The sequence below is a fragment of the Notolepis coatsorum genome (assembly GCF_963971535.1).
Source record: "Notolepis coatsorum genome assembly, chromosome: 14".
Lineage (NCBI taxonomy): Eukaryota > Metazoa > Chordata > Actinopteri > Aulopiformes > Paralepididae > Notolepis > Notolepis coatsorum.
This window is the reverse complement of record NC_140178.1, coordinates 23,366,614-23,386,402: the sequence shown is the minus strand read 5'-3', so window position 1 is coordinate 23,386,402 and position 19,789 is coordinate 23,366,614. Positions and strand designations below refer to the sequence as shown.

At 44.9% G+C, this 19,789-nt stretch overlaps 1 protein-coding gene across 2 annotated transcripts in view; it reads right to left on the bottom strand.

Annotated features, from left to right (window-relative positions):
* LOC311240062 (junction plakoglobin-like) overlaps positions 1 to 19,789 on the bottom strand; it is a 397,693-nt gene that overhangs the window by 100,873 nt on the left and 277,031 nt on the right. For both annotated transcript variants that reach the window (XM_084328573.1, XM_084328574.1), the window contains exons 6-9: positions 18,819 to 19,020; positions 17,891 to 18,035; positions 16,522 to 16,625; positions 16,158 to 16,277 (exon numbers count right to left, since the gene is read on the bottom strand). In XM_084328573.1, coding sequence (XP_084184699.1) covers positions 16,158 to 16,277; positions 16,522 to 16,625; positions 17,891 to 18,035; positions 18,819 to 19,020 — 571 coding nt within the window. The remainder of the gene's footprint in view (positions 1 to 16,157; positions 16,278 to 16,521; positions 16,626 to 17,890; positions 18,036 to 18,818; positions 19,021 to 19,789) is intronic.

The following is a 19,789-nucleotide window of genomic DNA, read 5'->3' as shown; positions in this document are numbered from 1 at the left end:
AGTGATGACGTTTGAATATTTAAAACAGATGTTAGGTGGTATTTAATTTGTATTTATTTTGATTTAACCTTTAACCTTTGATTTAAATCTATTCGGTGAAGACCATGGCAGTTATTCTAATAACATTTTTTACATTATCTAGCTGTCCCACTTTGTCCCACCAAAATCTTACTGTTGTCCCACTTTTGGACTTTTTGCATCTGGTCACCCTAACGCACACACACACACACACGCACGCACGCACGCACGCATGCACGCACGCACGCACGCACGCACGCACGCACGCACGCACGCACGCACACACACAATAGGCCCCTCCATCATATAGCTATTTTCTGTTGTGGGCTTCAATCAATGTCCCTCTCTGCATCTTTCGGTATGATTTTCATTCAAACTGCACAATAGATGATATAGTTGTCAGACCACTTCAAGCTTCAAGCTTCAAACACATCAAATCCTTCACTATGATTGTCATCATCACTGTCCCAGCTATCTGGCTCAGAGTCCTTTCCATTTATATTTTCTGGATCATGCTCATCATCCACAACAAGTTCCAATGTTTGTTGAACATTATACCTCTTTGTCTTTTTGCCATTTTATTATAAAACCAGGGGCAAACGCCTCTCTCTATCCTCTGTTGCACACGAGCAGGAAGGGTACTAGGCCTGCCGTTCCAGTGTTAACCTGATGCCATAGCTCTGTGCTGACAAACTGGAGACACAAATGGCACAAAACGACACAAGAGGATTATGGCAGGGACTGAAGACAATAACTGACTATAAAGTCAGCGCCCCCTCAATGGGGAGCGACGACGCCTCCCTCGCGGACAAGCTCAACATCTTCTACGCTCGGTTTGGTGTAGACAGTGGCGCTGCCGGCTCTCCGGCTAGTGACGTCACTGGCGCGCCGGCTGTTGTGGAGGGGGGGGGGCAACCGCGGGGGGGGCGGGGACGCTCTCTCGTTGTCGGAACACAGTGTGAGAAGAGCATTTATGCAGGTGAACACCAGGAAGGCTGCTGGCCCAGATGGCATAACAGGACGCATACTCAAGTCCTGTGCCAACCAGCTGGCCCCAGTGTTCACCGCCATATTTAATCAATCCCTGGCGGAGTCAGTGGTCCCTGCCTGCTTCAAGATGTCTACCATCATCCCTGTACCGAAGAAACCCTCCCCAACATGTCCAAATGACTACAGACCGGTGGCACTCACCTCTGTGGTCATGAAATGTTTCGAGAGGCTGGTCAAGGACCACATTTGTGCCTCCCTCCCCAGTGATATGGACCCTATGCAATTTGCATACAGGACAAACAGGTCCACCGACGACGCGGTCTCCCAGGTACTGCACAGCACCCTCTCGCACCTTGACCGTCAGAAGGGGGGCTATGTGAGACTGTTGTTCATTGACTACAGCTCAGCGTTCAACACCATAGTCCCCACCAGACTGGTGGACAAGCTGATCGAGCTAGGTCTGAGCTCCGCCCTGAGCGCCTGGGTACTGGACTTTCTGAGCGAAAGACCCCAGGCGGTCAGGGTGGGGGGTCAGACCTCCAACACCATCACCCTGAGCATCGGGTCCCCCCAGGGCTGTGTTCTGAGCCCCCTGCTGTACTCACTCTACACACACGACTGTGTGGCCAAGTTCAGCTCCAACTCCATAGTGAAGTTCGCAGACGACACGGTGGTGGTGGGGCTGATCTCGGACAACGACGAGAAGGCCTACCGGGAGGAGGTTGAGGTACTGGAACGCTGGTGCCAGGACAACAGCCTGCTCCTGAACATTGGTAAAACCAAGGAGCTGATCGAGGACAGCAGGAGACGCACACACCACTGATGATTAACGGGGCTACCGTGGACAGGGTGAGCAGCTTTAAGTACCTGGGGGTCCACATCTCAGAGGACCTGACATGGTCAACACACATAGACACAGTAGTAAAGAAGGCGAAACCACCTGAGACAGTTAAGGAAGTTCAGAGTATCGGGGAAGATACTCCAGTCCTTCTACTCAGGAGCTGTAGAGAGCATCCTGACCGGAAACATCACTGCCTGGTATGGAAACAGCACGGCACAGGACAAGAAGGCCCTACAGAGAGTGGTGCGCTCAGCCGAGCGTACCACGGGTATTGCACTACCCCCCCTGCAGGTTCTATACAACAAGGGGTGCAAATCCAGAGCCTGCAGGATAATGAAAGACCCTCACCACCCCAATAACAGCCTGTTTCAGCTGCTGAGGTCAGGCAGACGCCTGCGAACCCCAGCTACTAGGACAGAGCGGCTTAGGCTCAGCTTCTTCCCCCAGGCCATCAGAGCCATGAACAATGAACATTGAGTGCTCAGAACATTGAACTATCCACACACAAGCACACATGAACACACACACGACACGCACACTGTGCACGCTCACACACGAGCAGCCACTTAACACTTTAACATGAGCGGGCACACACTCATGTCGCACACACGCACACTTATGGCCAAAGGAAAGGACACTTTAAATTAGAATAACAGGAACAGTGTATTGCACTACCAAAGCTAACTAGCATGTCCCATATGCTCTGTAAATAACTATGTACAGATACCGAGATGTCACTCCATGTTACCTGTTACCTGTTTACTGCACAATGTTGTTTTTTCATTTTGATTCTATTATATGTACCACTGTATTGCACATCGTTGCGGGCAAGACCACCCGCATTTCATTGTATACCTGTATGCCGTGACAATTAAAACTCTTGACTTGACTTGACTACCTGAGCCATGTGGCAGTAGAGCTGCATGTCTCTCCTTTTAAACATAGGAATGGATAGATAGGTCTGGCGCTGCTCTGATGGCTGCCTCTCTGATCGCTCCGACGAGACTGTGCTTTATTTTGTTAATTTTTATAGTATTAGGAGTTTTATTTGCACCAACTGTTGGTGCATTATATGTGTATGACCGTCAGTCAATCATTGACATTGGATTAAGAAAAACTTACCGTTTGGATTGCTCTCTGGATCGGATCGCTGAACAGCAGAAATGGTTGTTATGCCGGCCATGGACAAGACCACCAAAAGCCGCCGCGAAGACGAGGAAAAAGGGCTGGGATCCGAAACAGGCTGAGATCCAGACGACACCGTACACCACTTCCCAGTATATTGCTAGCCAATGTACAATCAATAGACAATAAACTGGATGACATCCGAGCAAGGATTCAATATCAAAGAGACGTTAGGGACTGCAATGTCCTTTGCTTCACCGAAACATGGCTAACACCGGAGGTTCCAGATCACGCGATTCAACCAGCGGATCATTTCTTTATCCATAGGAAGGATCGGACACAATCAGAGTCCGGTAAACAACGTGGTGGAGGTATTGCCTTCATGTTTAACAAAAATTGGAGTGATCCAACGAATGTGAAGGAATTATCCAATCACTGCTCCCCAGAACTGGAATATATAACCATCAAGTGTCGTCCTTTCTTCCTCCCGAGGGAGTTAACGGCGATCATCCTGGTCGGAGTGTATATTCCACCGCAAGCCAACAACAACGCCGCGCTCTCCAGACTACACGACGAGGTAAACAATATACAAGCGACGAACGTTAACGCCGCCATTTTAGTACTGGGAGATTTCAATAGCGCCAATCTGAGAAAGGTATTGCCTGATTTCTACCAGCATGTGACTTGCAACACCAGAGGCGGTAACATCCTAGATCACTGTTACACGCAATTTAAAGGTGGCTACAAGGCTCATTCTGATAGTGGCTTTGGCAAGTCAGATCACGCATCCATTTTCCTTACACCAAAGTACAGACAAAGAATTAAAAGTACTCCCGTAGTCTCGCGAGAGGTGCAGAAATGGGATGTGACGTCAGAGGATACACTAGTGTCAGTGTTTCACAACACAGACTGGATTGTATTCCGCGACACAGATAACATTAATGCCTACACGGAGACAGTGCTGGACTATGTCTGTACTAGGGTGAAAGAAACAATCCCCACTACCAAAATGAAAGTTTACCCAAATCAAAAACCCTGGGTAGACAAATCCGTCCGTGAAGCTCTGAGAGAGCGCACCAAAGCATACAATGACGGCCTAGTGGCAGGCAACATGAACGACCACAAGGTGGCGCAACACAACGTAAGGAGGACAGTGTCAGAGGCCAAACGGCGCTACAGGGATAAAATTGAACTCCAGTTTGAACAAGCTGACTCTAGAGCTATGTGGCAGGGGCTCAAAACGATGACAGACTACAAAGGCGCCTCCCTCAAACTGAACAGTGACATCTCCTTAGCAAACGACCTCAATACCTTCTATGCGAGGTTTGATGCTGGTAATAACAACACCAGCTCACAAGCCTCGGCAATGGGGGGGGGGGGGGTCGGCTGCTGATGGAGGCGCAGTGTTCAGGGTAACAGAGCATGAGGTGAGGCGGACCTTTAAAAAAGTGAATATCAGGAAGGCAGCAGGTCCGGACGGCATCCCCGGCCGCGTCCTAAAAGTCTGTGCCGACCAACTGGCCCCAGTATTCACTGACATATTTAACCTGTCCTTAGAACAGGCTGTCATCCCCACCTGCCTGAAGAAGTCCACTATTATCCCTGTACCCAAAAAATCCAAGCCTGCTTGCCTCAACGACTACCGCCCTGTAGCTCTCACCTCCATAGCCATGAAGTGCTTTGAGAAGCTAGTAAAGGGCTACATCTGCTCCTCCCTCCCCATCAACATGGACCCCCTGCAATTTGCATACCGCCCCAACAGGTCCACGGAGGACGCCATATCCCATGTGCTGCACACAGCAGCATCACACCTGGACAAGAGGCAGGGGAACTATGTGAGAATGCTATTCATCGACTACAGCTCGGCATTCAATACCATAGTCCCCTCCATACTCATAGCCAAGCTCAGGGACCTGGGCTTGGGCTATGACCTCTGCCAGTGGGTCTTGGACTTCCTGACTGGCAGACCCCAGGTGGTGAGAGCAGGCAACTGCACCTCCTCATCCATCACCCTCAACATAGGGGCCCCCCAGGGCTGTGTTCTGAGTCCCCTCCTCTACTCCCTGTACACACACGACTGTGTGGCTCAGCGGAGTAGCAATACAATCGTCAAATTTGCTGACGACACAGTGGTGGTGGGCCTGATCTCTGCCAACGACGAGAGGGCCTACCTGGAAGAGGTCAAGGTCCTGGCGGGATGGTGCCAGGAAAACAGCCTCTCCCTGAACGTCAGCAAAACAAAGGAGATGATTGTGGACTTCAGGAGGTCGGGGGTCAAGGACTACAGCCCCCTCAGCATCGACGGGGCACCGGTTGAGAGAGTCAACAGCTTCAAGTACCTCGGAGCCCACATATCCGAGGACTTGAAATGGACCATACACATTAACAGTGTGGTGAAGAAGGCACGACAACGCCTCTACTTCCTCAGGCGCCTAAGGAAGTTCCAAGTCAGCCAGAAGATCCTTAAGAACTTCTACTCGTGTACAATAGAGAGCATCTTGACCGGCAACATCACCTCCTGGTTTGGGAATAGCACTGCAAAAGACCAAAGCAGACTACAAAGAGTGACACGTTCAGCCGAACGCACAATTGGAGGGGGGCTCCCCACCCTCCAGAACATTTACTACAAGCGTTGCAAGGGGAAGGCTAAGAGAATTATTAAGGACTCGAGCCACCCGAACAACTGCCTCTTTGAACTGCTGCCGTCAGGCAAGCGATACAGGAGTCTCAAGGCGAGCACAGAAAGACTCAGAAGTAGCTTCTATCCCCAGGCCATCAGGCTGCTAAACGAACAATGAATGAACACTACACAACAACAACCACCAAACACACATAGCACACACATCCACACGCACACACTCACTTTAAACAAACACACTGTAGCACCCACTACACACACTTTATAGCACACACCCACTTTAAACAAACACACTGTAGCACCCACTCCCCACACTTTATATTTATGGATGAAGGATTGCACTACAACTCGTACACCTTACTGTAAATTGTACCTAAAATTGTACCTCATCCCACTTCTGCTTTGCACTAGATAGTACTGTACATTAGTACACTGCATAGTTGTGTATTGTATATTATATGGTAACTCAGAACATTGTACATATGTCTATACCGAACAACTGTGACCTCATTTTCTTCTTCTAAATTCATGCTATATTATGTTATTATGTTATTTGATACTATCTTGTCTAGCACAGTCTCTGGAGCGTAACAGTAAGAAGCATTTTGTATGAAAGTATTCTGTACTTCTGTATGACAACTATTAAAGAACTTGAACTTGGATGGGATTGGTTTCACTTCCTTTGTCATTGCACACAAAGCACAAATGAAACACAATTAGCATCCGACCAGAGTGCAGAGTCACAGCCGTCCTGGACCTCCTAGATTCCTATAGCGTCCAGAGGCGGAACAGTCTGTGGTAGGGATGAGAGTTGTCCCTTGCGATACCACACGCTTTCCTCAGACACCGTTGAACAGCCTCAGTTGCAGGGAGTGGTGTACCGGTGACACGTTGGGCGGTTTTCACCACCCTCCGCAGTGCCTTCGGGGCAGAGCAGTTGCCATACCAGACTGTGATGCAGATACAGTAGTGAGCATGCATTCTATGGCACAACGGCAAAGCCTCACCATAATCTGAGCAGACAGATGGGCTTTGCTCAGTCCCCTCAGGCAGAAGACACGCTAAATTGCATGATTAATTGAAAATGGGGGACCCTGATGTAAACAAGACGAAAGTCCTTTCTCTGGTCTGCATCCCCTTAACAATTGTGTGTATTGAGCCGTACTGTATTGTATCCATTTTTCAATCTGTTAATAAAGTTTTCAATCAATCAATCAATCATAGGAGGACACTTTGTATTACCAAAAGAAAGAACAGACTCAATCAAACGAATGCACGCTATGCATGAATGGAATTCACTCCTTAGACATATCGCACAAGAAAACAGTAAAATACGATTTAACATTTTATTAAAACAGCATCTTTTGACAAGGGATATTTGAGCAGATGTAGAAACTATTGAAATGTAAGTTGTTTTTTATGCTTTTCAAAAGTGAGCTACAATTATGAGGTAAAATACTCTATTGGGACTATGCATTGCAACAACATCATTATGTATCAACATCAATTTATTTAGCTGTTCAATTAGGCGTGTAAACAAATGTGTGGGCATATAGTTGTGTACAGTTAAGTATTCTTAGCTATTTCACATAGTTGATAATTGTATATTGGATTATTGTATGTTGGAGCTTGTCTTGTGTGTGTGTGTGTGTACTAGTCCAAGTCTCTAGTCCTTTGTCCTGATTACTTGTAACATTATATGTTATGATGTAAGTCTATTATATCTGTGTGTGTGTGTCTGTATACTAGTCCTTTGTCCTGTTTACTTGTAATCTTTTTTTTTTATCCACTTTTTCTCCCATTTTTCTATATTTTCTCCCATCCCAATTTCGTATCATCCAATTCAACCCTCCCCTGTCACAAACGCTGTTTCTTGCCTCCCACAAGCCGGCTGCAATGTGGACTAAGTCATACATAGCACTACCGCCCTGTAGCCCTCACCTCCATAGCCATGAAGTGCTTTGAGAAGCTAGTGAAGGGCTACATCTGTTCCTCCCTCCCCATCAACCTGGACCCTCTGCAATTTGCATATCGCCCCAACAGGTCCACGGAGGACGCCATAGCCCATGTGCTGCACACAGCAGCATCACACCTGGACAAGAGGCAGGGGAACTATGTGAGAATGCTGTTCATCGACTACAGCTCAGCATTCAATACCATAGTCCCCTCCAAACTCATAGCCAAGCTCAGGGACCTGGGCTTGAACTATGACCTCTGCCAGTGGGTCTTGGACTTCCTGACGGGCAGACCCCAGGTGGTAAGAGCCGGCAACTGCACCTCCTCATCCATCACGCTCAACATAGGGGCCCCCCAGGGCTGTGTTCTGAGCCCCCTCCTCTACTCCCTGTACACACATGACTGCGTAGCACAGCGGAACAACAACACCATCATCAAATTTGCTGATGACACAGTAGTGGTGGGCCTGATCTCTGCCAACGACGAAAGGGCCTACCTGGAAGAGGTAGAGAACCTGTCACAGTGGTGTCAGGAGAACTGCCTCTCCCTGAACGTCAGCAAAACAAAAGAGATGATTGTGGACTTCAGGAGGTCGGGGGTCAAGGACTACAGCCCCCTCAGCATCGACGGGGCACCGGTTGAGAGAATGAACAGTTTCAAGTACCTCGGAGCCCACATATCCGAGGACTTGACATGGACCACACACATTGACAGTGTTGTGAAGAAGGCACGACAACGCCTCTACTTCCTCAGGCGCCTAAGGAAGTTCCAAGTCAGTCAGAAGATCCTTAGGAACTTCTACTCGTGTACAATAGAGAGCATCCTGACCGGCAACATCACCTCCTGGTTTGGGAATAGCACTGCACAAGACCGTAGCAGACTACAAAGAGTGACACGTTCAGCCGAACGCACAATTGGAGGGGGGCTTCCCACCCTCCAGAACATTTACAACAAGCGGTGCAAGGGGAAGGCTAAGAGAATTATTAAGGACTCGAGCCACCCGAACAACTGCCTCTTTGAACTGCTGCGGTCAGGCAAGCGATACCGGAGTCTTAAGGCGAGCACAGAAAGACTAAGAAGAAGCTTCTATCCCCAGGCCATCAGGCTGCTAAACGAACAATAAACACTATGCAACAACCATCAAATGCACACAGCACACACACCCACACGCACACACTCACTCAAACAAACAACACACTGCAGCACCCACTCTCCACACTTTAGATCACACAAACACACTTTACACTTTATATTTATTGATAAAGGATTTGCACTACAACTCGTACACCTACTGTGAATTGTACCTAAATTGCACCTCGTCCCATTTCTGCCTTGCACTATATAGTATTGTATATTAGTACACTGCACAGTATTGTATATTGTATGGTAACTACGTCTATTCTGCATCGAACATTGTACATATGTCTAAACTGAACACTGTGACCTCATTTTTTTTACTTCTAATTTTACTATGTTATTTTATTTCATACTTATCTTGTCTTGCACAGTCTCTGGAGCGTAACAGTAAGAAGCATTTTGTATAAAAGTATTCTGTACTTCTGTATGACAAATATTAAAGAAACTTGAAACTTGAAACTTGAAGTCCCCTCCGGTACTTGAGGTAACAGCAGTCGCATCTTTTCACCTGCGCAGCTCGATCTCTCAGTGGCGAGTAACGCGTGGGAGGCTCACGCTGCCCCCAACACTTCCTGATTCTACTGCGCAGGCACACCAACCGACCTGTAGGAGTCGCTGTCCACAACGCCCGATCCCCACCCATCAGTTTCCCACCCCCTAATACGGCCAATGTGTATTAGTATGAACGACCAGCTAAACTGAAAGCAATGTGGAGCGCTGGGCTCGAAACACTGAAGAGTGGGTGGAGAACGAGTAGAGGAGTAAACATTTGGTTTCAATAATTTCAGAACAGCACACAGAGCAGAGTAGAGCAGAACAGAGCAGAATATAATATGAAAGTATTAGAGCAAGAAGAGAACAGAGTAGCTTCTTGCCCTCTGTCTCGCCTCACACAGTAAAATTTGAATTTGTTATAGCAAATTCAATACGCCCTGCGGTCTGCCGTGCGCAATGACTGGGCACGGCATTCAGGACCTGAAGCCATCGGTCTGTAGGTTAATTTCCTGCTAGCAGACTGTGTTTGTTTGCTGAAGACACCAGCTGTCTGGACAGTCACTCACTGCCAGGAGAGAGAATCAGTCTGGAAGATTCAAACATGACCTGCATGATGTCACAGAAAGACATCTTTGTGTTAAACTGTATGTATGTATGTATGTATGTATGTATGTATGTATGTATGTATGTATGTATGTATGTATGTATGTATGTATGTATGTATGTATGTATGTATGTATGTATGTATGTATGTATGTATGTATGTATGTATGTATGTATGTATGTATGTATGTATGTATGTGTGTGTGTGTGTGTGTGTGTGTGTGTGTGTGTGTGTGTATGTATGTATGTATGTATGTATGTATGTATGTATGTATGTATGTATGTATGTATGTATGTATGTATGTATGTATGTATGTATGTATGTATGTATGTATGTATGTATGTATGTATGTATGTATGTATGTATGTATTTGTATGTTATGTATGGTATGTATGTATGTAACTTATGTATGTTATGTATGTTATGTATGGTATGTAACTTATGTATGTTATGTATGGTATGTATGTATGTATGTATGTATGTATGTATGTATGTATGTATGTATGTATGTATGTATGTATGTATGTATGTATGTATGTATGTATGTATGTATGTATGTATGTATGTATGTATGTATGTATGTATGTATGTATGTATGTATGTATGTATTTAGTTATTAATTTATTAATTTGTTTATTTTAGCTTAACGTTTAAATTCACTTTCAAGTGTATTTGGGGAAGTGAAGTCTCTATTATATGCACACGGATGTTGTTCCATCCAAACTATCAACAGATAACTGAGAATAAATGCTCAATTATCATCATTATGAAATATCGGATCAGATTCTGAATATAAAGTAATTTACCACCTGTCCTTATCTGCCGGATTCTAACCATCTGTTCTTGGTCCAGCTGGTGAAGGTTTAGGAAGATATACTCTTTCTATCTTTCTCATCCCACCATCTATCTCTCTCTCTCTCTCTCTCTCCTCTCTCTCTCTCTCCTCTCTCTCTCTCTCTCTCTCTCTCTCTCTCTCTCTCTCTCTCTCTCTCTCTCTGTCTCTGTCTCTGTCTCTGTCTCTCTCTCTCTCTCTCTCTCTCTCTCTCCTCTCTCTCTCTCTCTCTCTCTCTCTCTCTCTCTCTCTCTCTCTCTCTCTCTGTGTCTCTCTCTCTCTCTCTCTCTCTCTCTCTCTCTCTCTCTCTCTCTCTCTCTCTCTCTCTCTCTCTCTCTCTCTCTCTCTCTCTCTCTCTCTCTCTCTCTCTCTCTCTCTCTCTCTCTCTCTCTCTCTCACATTGTCTGTTGCTTTGACCTGTTTGTAGTAGAGTATGCTAATGTGAAGAGAAAGCAGCTTAATGCAGTGTGTTGGAGGTTGTTCACCTACTGCTCTCTGCAGGCCTCAATATGCTCTTAAAGGAGAATACCACCAAATACCATTTTAACAGTGTACATGTTCTTCCTGTGCCCCAGGACAGTTCAGTCAGTAAAAGACGTCAGTGCTTTACAACTTATGCCTCACATTCACCCATTCACTCACCCATTCCTACCCCATGAGCAGGTGCAGGGGAGCAGTTAGGGGGTTAAGTGTCTTGCTCAAGGACACATTTACATTTAGTCATTTAGCTGATGCTTTTATCCAAAGGGACTTACAAGTTCTGTACGACAAGTCATCAGGAAGGGCACAACTCAATCAGCTGAGTAACAATGTTCATCAAAGTGTTGAGTGCTACAGAGTAGGTTATATATTAGTATATATAAGTTCATGACAGTAAGGTTAGTTAGGGTTAGACTTTATTTTTAATTTTTTTTCATTTCAGATAATGGTTGAAGAAGTGCGTCTTTAGACGACGCCGAAAGATTGGACGGGTTTCGGCTGTCCTAACTGAGGTGGGCAGCTCGTTCCACCATTGTGGAGCTCGGATAGAAGTGGGTCTGAGGTGGCCAGAATATGCAGAGCGTAGGGGTCTTGAGGGTGTGTAGTTAGAGACCATACACCAACACACACTGCCAGGAGGAGCCGGAATCGAAGCAGGAACCTTCAGATTACCAGACGACCGCGCTACCTGTTTTCTTTAGCAGGTCAGGCCATCGGCCCCATGGTCAGTCCAGGCCGCGTCTATTCTTAACCCAAACGGTGCATGCGTTTTGCAAATCTGATTGGCCACTGACGTTTCTGGTCATGTGACATGTGCGTGCGCCCAATCGCGTGACGCGCCCATTTCCGGCTCTAACAGCCTGCAAACTACCTAACGCCTAGTTTATCACTGGTTAAGCTTAGGCGACTCTTTCGAAGTTGGTTAAGGTTAGAGTTTGGAATCAGGGCTGGCGTTCTATCTCCCTTCTCTAAGACAAACTCCAACCTTAACCAACTTCGAAAGAGTGCCTAAGCTTAACCGGCGAAGAAGTTGCCGTCACACGATTGGTGCGACCAGAAACAGCAGTGGCCAATCAGAGCGCTAAACGCGAACGCAGAAGCATGCACCGTTTGGGTTAAGAATAGACGCGTCCAGGCCTGCTGAGAAGTCAACTCATCTTCACTACTGTGCCATTGTAACTAGAAACACAGGCCTGAAGGAAAAAAACAACATCCTCCTCTGTTTATGTACAAGAAGCCAACTTTCTGTCTCAGCTTAGAGGCAAGGTTGTCCACATGAGAGGATTTTTTTCTTTAAAAAAATGTAATTGTGTTTTTGGTAGATTTTTAATTGTTTTTACTACCGGGCAGTCCGGTAGGCGTCAACATTTTAGGCAACCAACTTGTGTTCAGCGTTTCTCTGATTGGCCACGACGCCCATGTGACCGCGGCAGCGCGAGACAGCGGCAGTGCGGAAATAGGCTGCATTCTATTGCCATGCTCTGCGACAAACTCTAACCTTAACCAACTCCGAAACAATGCCTAAACTTAACCCTAACCTTAACCAACTCCGAAACAATGCCTAAACTTAACCCTAACCTTAACCAACTCCGAAACAATGCCTAAACTTAACCATAACCTTAACCAACTCCGAAATAATATTGCCATGCTCTAAGACAAACTCTAACCTTAACCAACTCCGAAACAATGCCTAAACTTAACCCTAACCTTAACCAACTCCAAAACAATGCCTAAACTTAACCCTAACCTTAACCAATCGAACCCGGGTCGGCCGCATCGCGACGCAGCACGTTACATGGTTCGCCACTTGGGTGCCAAATGAGAGGACACTTTTAAGTGGAAGCTGAACCCTTTCACTACCACACTACAAAGGGTTAACGCTTTCACTACTACATTACAAAGGATTAACCCTTTTACTACCACACTACAACAGGGTAACCCTTTCACTACCACACTACAAAGGTTTAACACTGTCACTACCACACTACAGAAGGTCAACCCTTTCACTACCAGACTACAAAGGGTTAACCCTTTCACTACTATACTACATAAGGTTAACCCTTTCACTACCACACTACAAAGGATGAACCCTTTCACTACCACACTATAAAATGTTAACATTTTCACCACCACACTACAAAGGGTTAACCCTTTCACTACCACACTACAGAAGGTTAACCCATTTCACTACCACACTACAAAGGGTTAACCCTTTCACTACCACACTACAGAAGGTTAACCCCTTTCACTACCACGTTACAGAATGCTAACCCTTTCACTAAGACACCACAAAGGGTTAAAAGTGGTAGTGAAAGGGTTAAAGGTCCATCAGTAAAAATTGCCTGTTTATGGGTAATGTATCCCAAATATTCTATGACAGCTCTGTTGGCAGTGCACTCACGCTCTCCCCTGCTCCTTTCATTTTGAAATGACCCCTGCAAGACGGGAACATTGGGGCGATTTAACTGACACAAGCTCTAAATGACAGCAGACACACTGCATATTAATACGAGCTGGGCCTGAACTGCCCTATATCAAAACTAGACCAACAGATCCCTGACATGCCAGGTAAGTAGATTTATGGTGCACGATTAAAAGAACATTGTATTTTTGAATAATGTTTTATATAATACATCAAAATGTCTATTAATTTGGCGTGGAATTCAGAATCGGTGTCTTTCAATGCAGCTTGACCAATATCATCAAGGATGAGTTGGTATCCAGTTGATTAGGAGTTTACGTGAAGATGAGGTGTTTTACATGTTACATGTGTGTTGGTGAGGTGTTTACGTGTTACATGTGTGTTGGTGAGGTGTTTATAGGTTGAGGTGTTTATAGGTTGGTGAGGTATTTATATGTTGGTGAGGTGTTTATAGGTTGAGGTGTTTATAGGTTGGTGAGGTATTTATATGTTGGTGAGGTGTTTATAGGTGTTTATAGGTTGGTGAGGTGTTTATAGGTGTTTATAGGTTGGTGAGGTGTTTATAGGTGTTTATAGGTTGGTGAGGTGTTTATAGGTTGGTGAGGTGTTTATAGGTTGGTGAGGTCTTTATAGGTTGGTGAGGTGTTTATAGGTTGGTGAGGTGTTTATAGGTTGGTGAGGTGTTTATAGGTTGGTGAGGTGTTTATAGGTTGGTGAGGTGTTTATAGGTTGGTGAGGTGTTTATAGGTTGGTGAGGTGTTTATAGGTGTTTATAGGTTGGTGAGATGTTTATAGGTTGGTGAGGTGTTTATAGGTGTTTATAGGTTGGTGAGGTGTTTATAGGTTGGTGAGGTCTTTATAGGTTGGTGAGGTGTTTATAGGTTGGTGAGGTGTTTATAGGTTGGTGAGGTGTTTATAGGTGTTTATAGGTTGGTGAGATGTTTATAGGTTGGTGAGATGTTTATAGGTTGGTGAGGTGTTTATAGGTGTTTATAGGTTGGTGAGGTGTTTATAGGTTGGTGAGGTCTTTATAGGTTGGTGAGGTGTTTATAGGTTGGTGAGGTGTTTATAGGTTGGTGAGGTCTTTATAGGTGTTTATAGGTTGGTGAGATGTTTATAGGTTGGTGAGATGTTTATAGGTGTTTATAGGTTGGTGAGATGTTTATAGGTTGGTGAGGTGTTTATAGGTTGGTGAGATGTTTATAGGTTGGTGAGGTGTTTATAGGTGTTTATAGGTTGGTGAGATGTTTATAGGTTGGTGAGGTGTTTATCTCATTTCCCGGCAACGACGAGTATACTCGTTATTGGGCGCCAATCGTTGAACGCCAACAACGAGTATACTCATTATTTGATCGTTATTTCTTTTATTCGATATTTCTATTTATTACAGGCACACGAACTCGGGGTTAACATGGGGAATCATCCTGAGAATGCCAAAGTGCAATACCGGCCGTATCACGCTAGACGGTGGTATTAAGCACCCTTTGTAACCTTGTATCTTGGCCTGTGGGACGGCCAAATGTCTCGGCTTTAATTTTTCCTTGTCGGGCGAGGCGAACGGTTCTCTCGATTGATCCTGCAATGCATTTATACCGATCGGGCTGATAAGCGTTTTTAGTGTTCAATACGAATGCCGTTACTGACAATCAAATAATCAGAAACGACCCCCCCCCCCCCCATCATGCATTCATGATGGAACATAATACCTATGATATAGATTTGATTTCAGAATAATAGCATGTACAGGCAAGAAACGACAATGTCTATAGTGGAATTGACGTACTGTATACGGCTATAACTCAGCATTTCGGGAATTACCCTAGACCGCTCTAAAACCATACTTATATTCACCACGGTATAACACGGGAACGTATGGATGGAAAAATTCATTATTTTTCACATATTGAACGATAGATAGGTGATGTCAAATGGGCCATAGTATTGTATCCATAGCTATAATATAGAATATAGTTATAGCTCTACAAACAAGGTGATGCAGTCCTATCTTTTAAAGCGTGGCAGTGCTAGAGCGGGGCCCGACTAATCCCCGGCAGTCAATGAGTTATAGGTTGGTGAGGTGTTTATAGGTTGGTGAGGTGTTTATAGGTTGGTGAGGTGTTTATAGGTTGGTGAGGTGTTTATAGGTTGGTGAGGTGTTTATAGGTTGAGGTGTTTATAGGTTGGTTAGGTATTTATATGTTGGTGAGGTGTTTATGTGTTGGTTAGGTATTTATGCGTTGGTTAGGTGTTTATAGGTTGGTGAGGTGTTTATATGTTGGTTAGGTATTTATATGTTGGTGAGGTGTTTATATGTTGGTTAGGTATTTATATGTTGGTGAGGTGTTTATGTGTTGGTTAGGTATTTATGCGTTGGTTAGGTGTTTATAGGTTGGTGAGGTGTTTATATGTTGGTTAGGTATTTATAGGTTGGTGAGGTGTTTATGTGTTGGTTAGGTGTTTATAGGTTGTTGAGGTGTTTATAGGTTGTTGAGGTGTTTATAGGTTGGTGAGGTGTTTATACGTTGGTTAGGTATTTATATGTTGGTGAGGTGTTTATAGGTTGGTGAGGTATTTATGTTACATTGTGGATCACGGATTGAGATTTTAAAAGGGACCCACCTTGTTGCGAGAGTTGTTGCAGGTCAGGTTGGACAGGATGCCGGTGGCGCATGTCAACATGTTGACATCATCTGAACCCAACTGACTGACTAGGATCTGTAGCAAGCCATCTAACCCCTCCTAGACACATAGATTGATAGAGAGAAAGAGAGAAAGAGAAGGAGATGGGGATGGGAGAGGAGAGATAGTTGTAAAGGAGGGGTGGAGGAAGGAGTGAGATAGGGAGAAAGAAAGAAAGAAACCATGTGTAAATTAATCTACATGTTTGTGTTAGCATTTGAGGTTCAAACAAATGATGTTCACAGATCATTTGTGTGTGTGTGTGTGTGTGTAGGTGTGTGTGTGTGTGTGTGTGTGTGTGTACCTGTTTAGTAGCAGCATCAGACAGGTTGCGTAGTGTCCAGAGACAGTTCTGGGTCAGGCGCTGACTGGAGCCGGTCAGGTGATGACCTAAAGCCTGCATGCCTCCTTTAATAACATACACACACAGTACACACGTTAAAAACAAATTCTAACATACTCCATCACAGCATGGTACGTAAACTGCACAGAATATGAAAGGAAATCCCTCCAGAGAGTCATAAACACCTCCAGAAAAAATCATCGGTCTCCCCCCCTGCCCACACTGGATGACATCTTCAGAACGCACGCTGCCTCCGCAGAGCTAGCAGTATCCTGAAGGATGAAACGCACCCCTCTCACCACAGTTCAGTTCAGTTCAGTTCAGTTCAGAGTTTTTTATTTGCCACATGGAATCATACAATCAGAGTTTCTTCATTACACAATCATAAATATCATTCCATGGACAAAAGTAAGAAAAGATCTTACTATTCAGATCACATTTGATTTTCATACTGACTAAATATATTTTTTTTATAATTTTTTTTTAATTGATAAACACTATTACATCCACCACCTCTTCTCCCTGTTGCCATCTGGGAGGCGATACGGGGCCTTCAAAGCACCTGCACCTCCAGGCTGCAGAACAGGCTTCTTCCCGAGAGCCATCACTGAACTGAACAATCACCCCCCCCCCTATTGCCACCACATCTACATCTACCTCACTATAATATATACATGCAATATGACAGAAGTTGGGCCATGTGCAATAATTCAGGTGCAATATTTTCCGCCGATGTGCAATATTATTTGCAACTGTATGATGTTTTGCTTTTTGTAATTTTTGTAACTTTTGTAATTTTCTTGTGAATAAGTGCATGCGTAGCAGAGGGTATGTGTGGGTACATGAATGTGTGGTGTGATAGTGAGTATGGGTACACTAGTGTATGTATGGTAGTGTGTCTGTGGGTACATGGAATGTGTTGCGTGGTACTGTGTGTCTGTAGGTATCGCTCTTTTAGGTGCTGCACAAACACATTCCGTTGTACTGTATTGTGCAATGACAATACAGCTTTCTACTTCTACTTCTACAGACAGACAGACAGACAGACAGACAGACAGACAGACAGACAGACAGACAGACAGACAGACAGACAGACAGACAGACAGACAGACAGACACACAGACAGACAGACAGACAGACAGACAGACAGACAGACAGACAGACAGACAGACAGACAGACAGACAGACAGACAGACAGACGACAGACAGACAGACAGACAGACAGACAGACAGACAGACAGACAGACAGACAGACAGACAGACAGACAGACAGACAGACAGACAGACAGACAGACAGACAGACAGACAGACAGACAGACAGACTACCTACCAGTCTCTACTATAGCAGGTTTATTACTGGGGCAGACAGACAGGACTTTGAGCACCCGGCTTGTGGTCCACAGTAGTTTCTCATAGTTGTAATTCCTCATGATGAACACCAGGCCCTCTGGACCCCCATTGGCCAGGATGATCAGCTGACAGGAAACAGGAAGGAGAAAAGTGTGGTTAAACAATCAACACACACACATTGATATAACTGAACATAAAAAGTAAACGAATGACATCTGTAACTCATCCTTATTTTACTCTTCCCGTAGGACAGGAAGTGAATGAACGACACCTCTAACTCATCCTTACCTTGCTCTCCTGGTTCCCGTAGGACAGGAAGTGAATGAACGACACCTCTAACTCATCCTTACCTTACTCTCCTGGTTCCCATAGGACAGGAAGTGAATGAACGACACCTCTAACTCATCCTTACCTTAATCTCCTGGTTCCCGTAGGACAGGAAGTGAATGAACGACACCTCTAACTCATCCTTACCTTAATCTCCTGGTTCCCGTAGGACAGGAAGTGAATGAACGACACCTCTAACTCATCCTTACCTTAATCTCCTGGTTCCCGTAGGACAGGAAGTGAATGAACGACACCTCTAACTCATCCTTACCTTAATCTCCTGGTTCCCGTAGGACAGGAAGTGAATGAACGACACCTCTAACTCATCCTTACCTTAATCTCCTGGTTCCCGTAGGACAGGAAGTGAATGAACGACACCTCTAACTCATCCTTACCTTAATCTCCTGGTTCCCGTAGGACAGGAAGTGAATGAACGACACCTCTAACACATCCTTACCTTACTCTCCTGGTTCCCGTAGGACAGGAAGTGAATGAACGACACCTCTAACTCATCCTTACCTTACTCTCCTGGTTCCCGTAGGACAGGAAGTGAATGAACGACACCTCTAACTCATCCTTACCTTACTCTCCTGGTTCCCGTAGGAGAGCAGCTGGAGGCAGTCAGTGGTGATGGCCAGGAACTTGGGGTTGCTCTTCTTCAGCAGTGGGACCATCCTCTGCAGGCCGTCAGCTAGACGCACCGCCATCTTGGCTCCCTCCTGGTGAAGGAGAAGGTTGTGGAGGGTGGTGATGGCGTAGAACAGGACTGACTCTACTGGAGAGCTATAGGAGACAGAGAGACATATATAGAACATTAGATTACAGGAGAGAGAGAGAGAGAGAGAGACTGAATGTTAGATTATATGAGACAGAGAGAGAGAATGTTAGATTATAGGAGACAGAGAGACAGATATAATGTTAGATTATAGGAGACAGAGAGACAGATATAGAACGTTATATTATAGGAGACAGAGAGACAGATATAGCATGTTAGATTATAGTAGACAGAGAGACAGATATATAATGTTAGAATATAGGAGACAGAGAGACAGATAGAATGCAAGATTATAGTAGACAGAGAGACAGAGATATAATGTTAGATTATAGGAGACAGAGAGACATATATAGAATGTTAGATTATAGGAGACAGAGAGACAGATAGAATGCTAGATTATAGGAGACAGAGAGACAGATATAGAATGTTAGAATATAGGAGACAGAGAGACAGATATAGAATGTTAGAATATAGGAGACAAAGAGACAGATATAGATTAAAATGAATATTAGAGCTTTGATTCTCTTCCTGAACGCAGGTTGTAATTAATTTTATAACGGAAATTCTGGTTTTTAATTGGGAACCGGCCCAAAACTGCTGCCATGGTTTGGGCTCTGGCAGAACATCCACAGGTTCATGTAGGGTCTGGTCTGATTTATTGGGCCCGATCAAAGCTCTACCATATATCCAAAGCTCTACTGTATATTCAAAGCGCTACTATAATATTCAAAGATCTACTCTATATTCAAAGCTCTACTGTATTTTCAAAGCTCTACT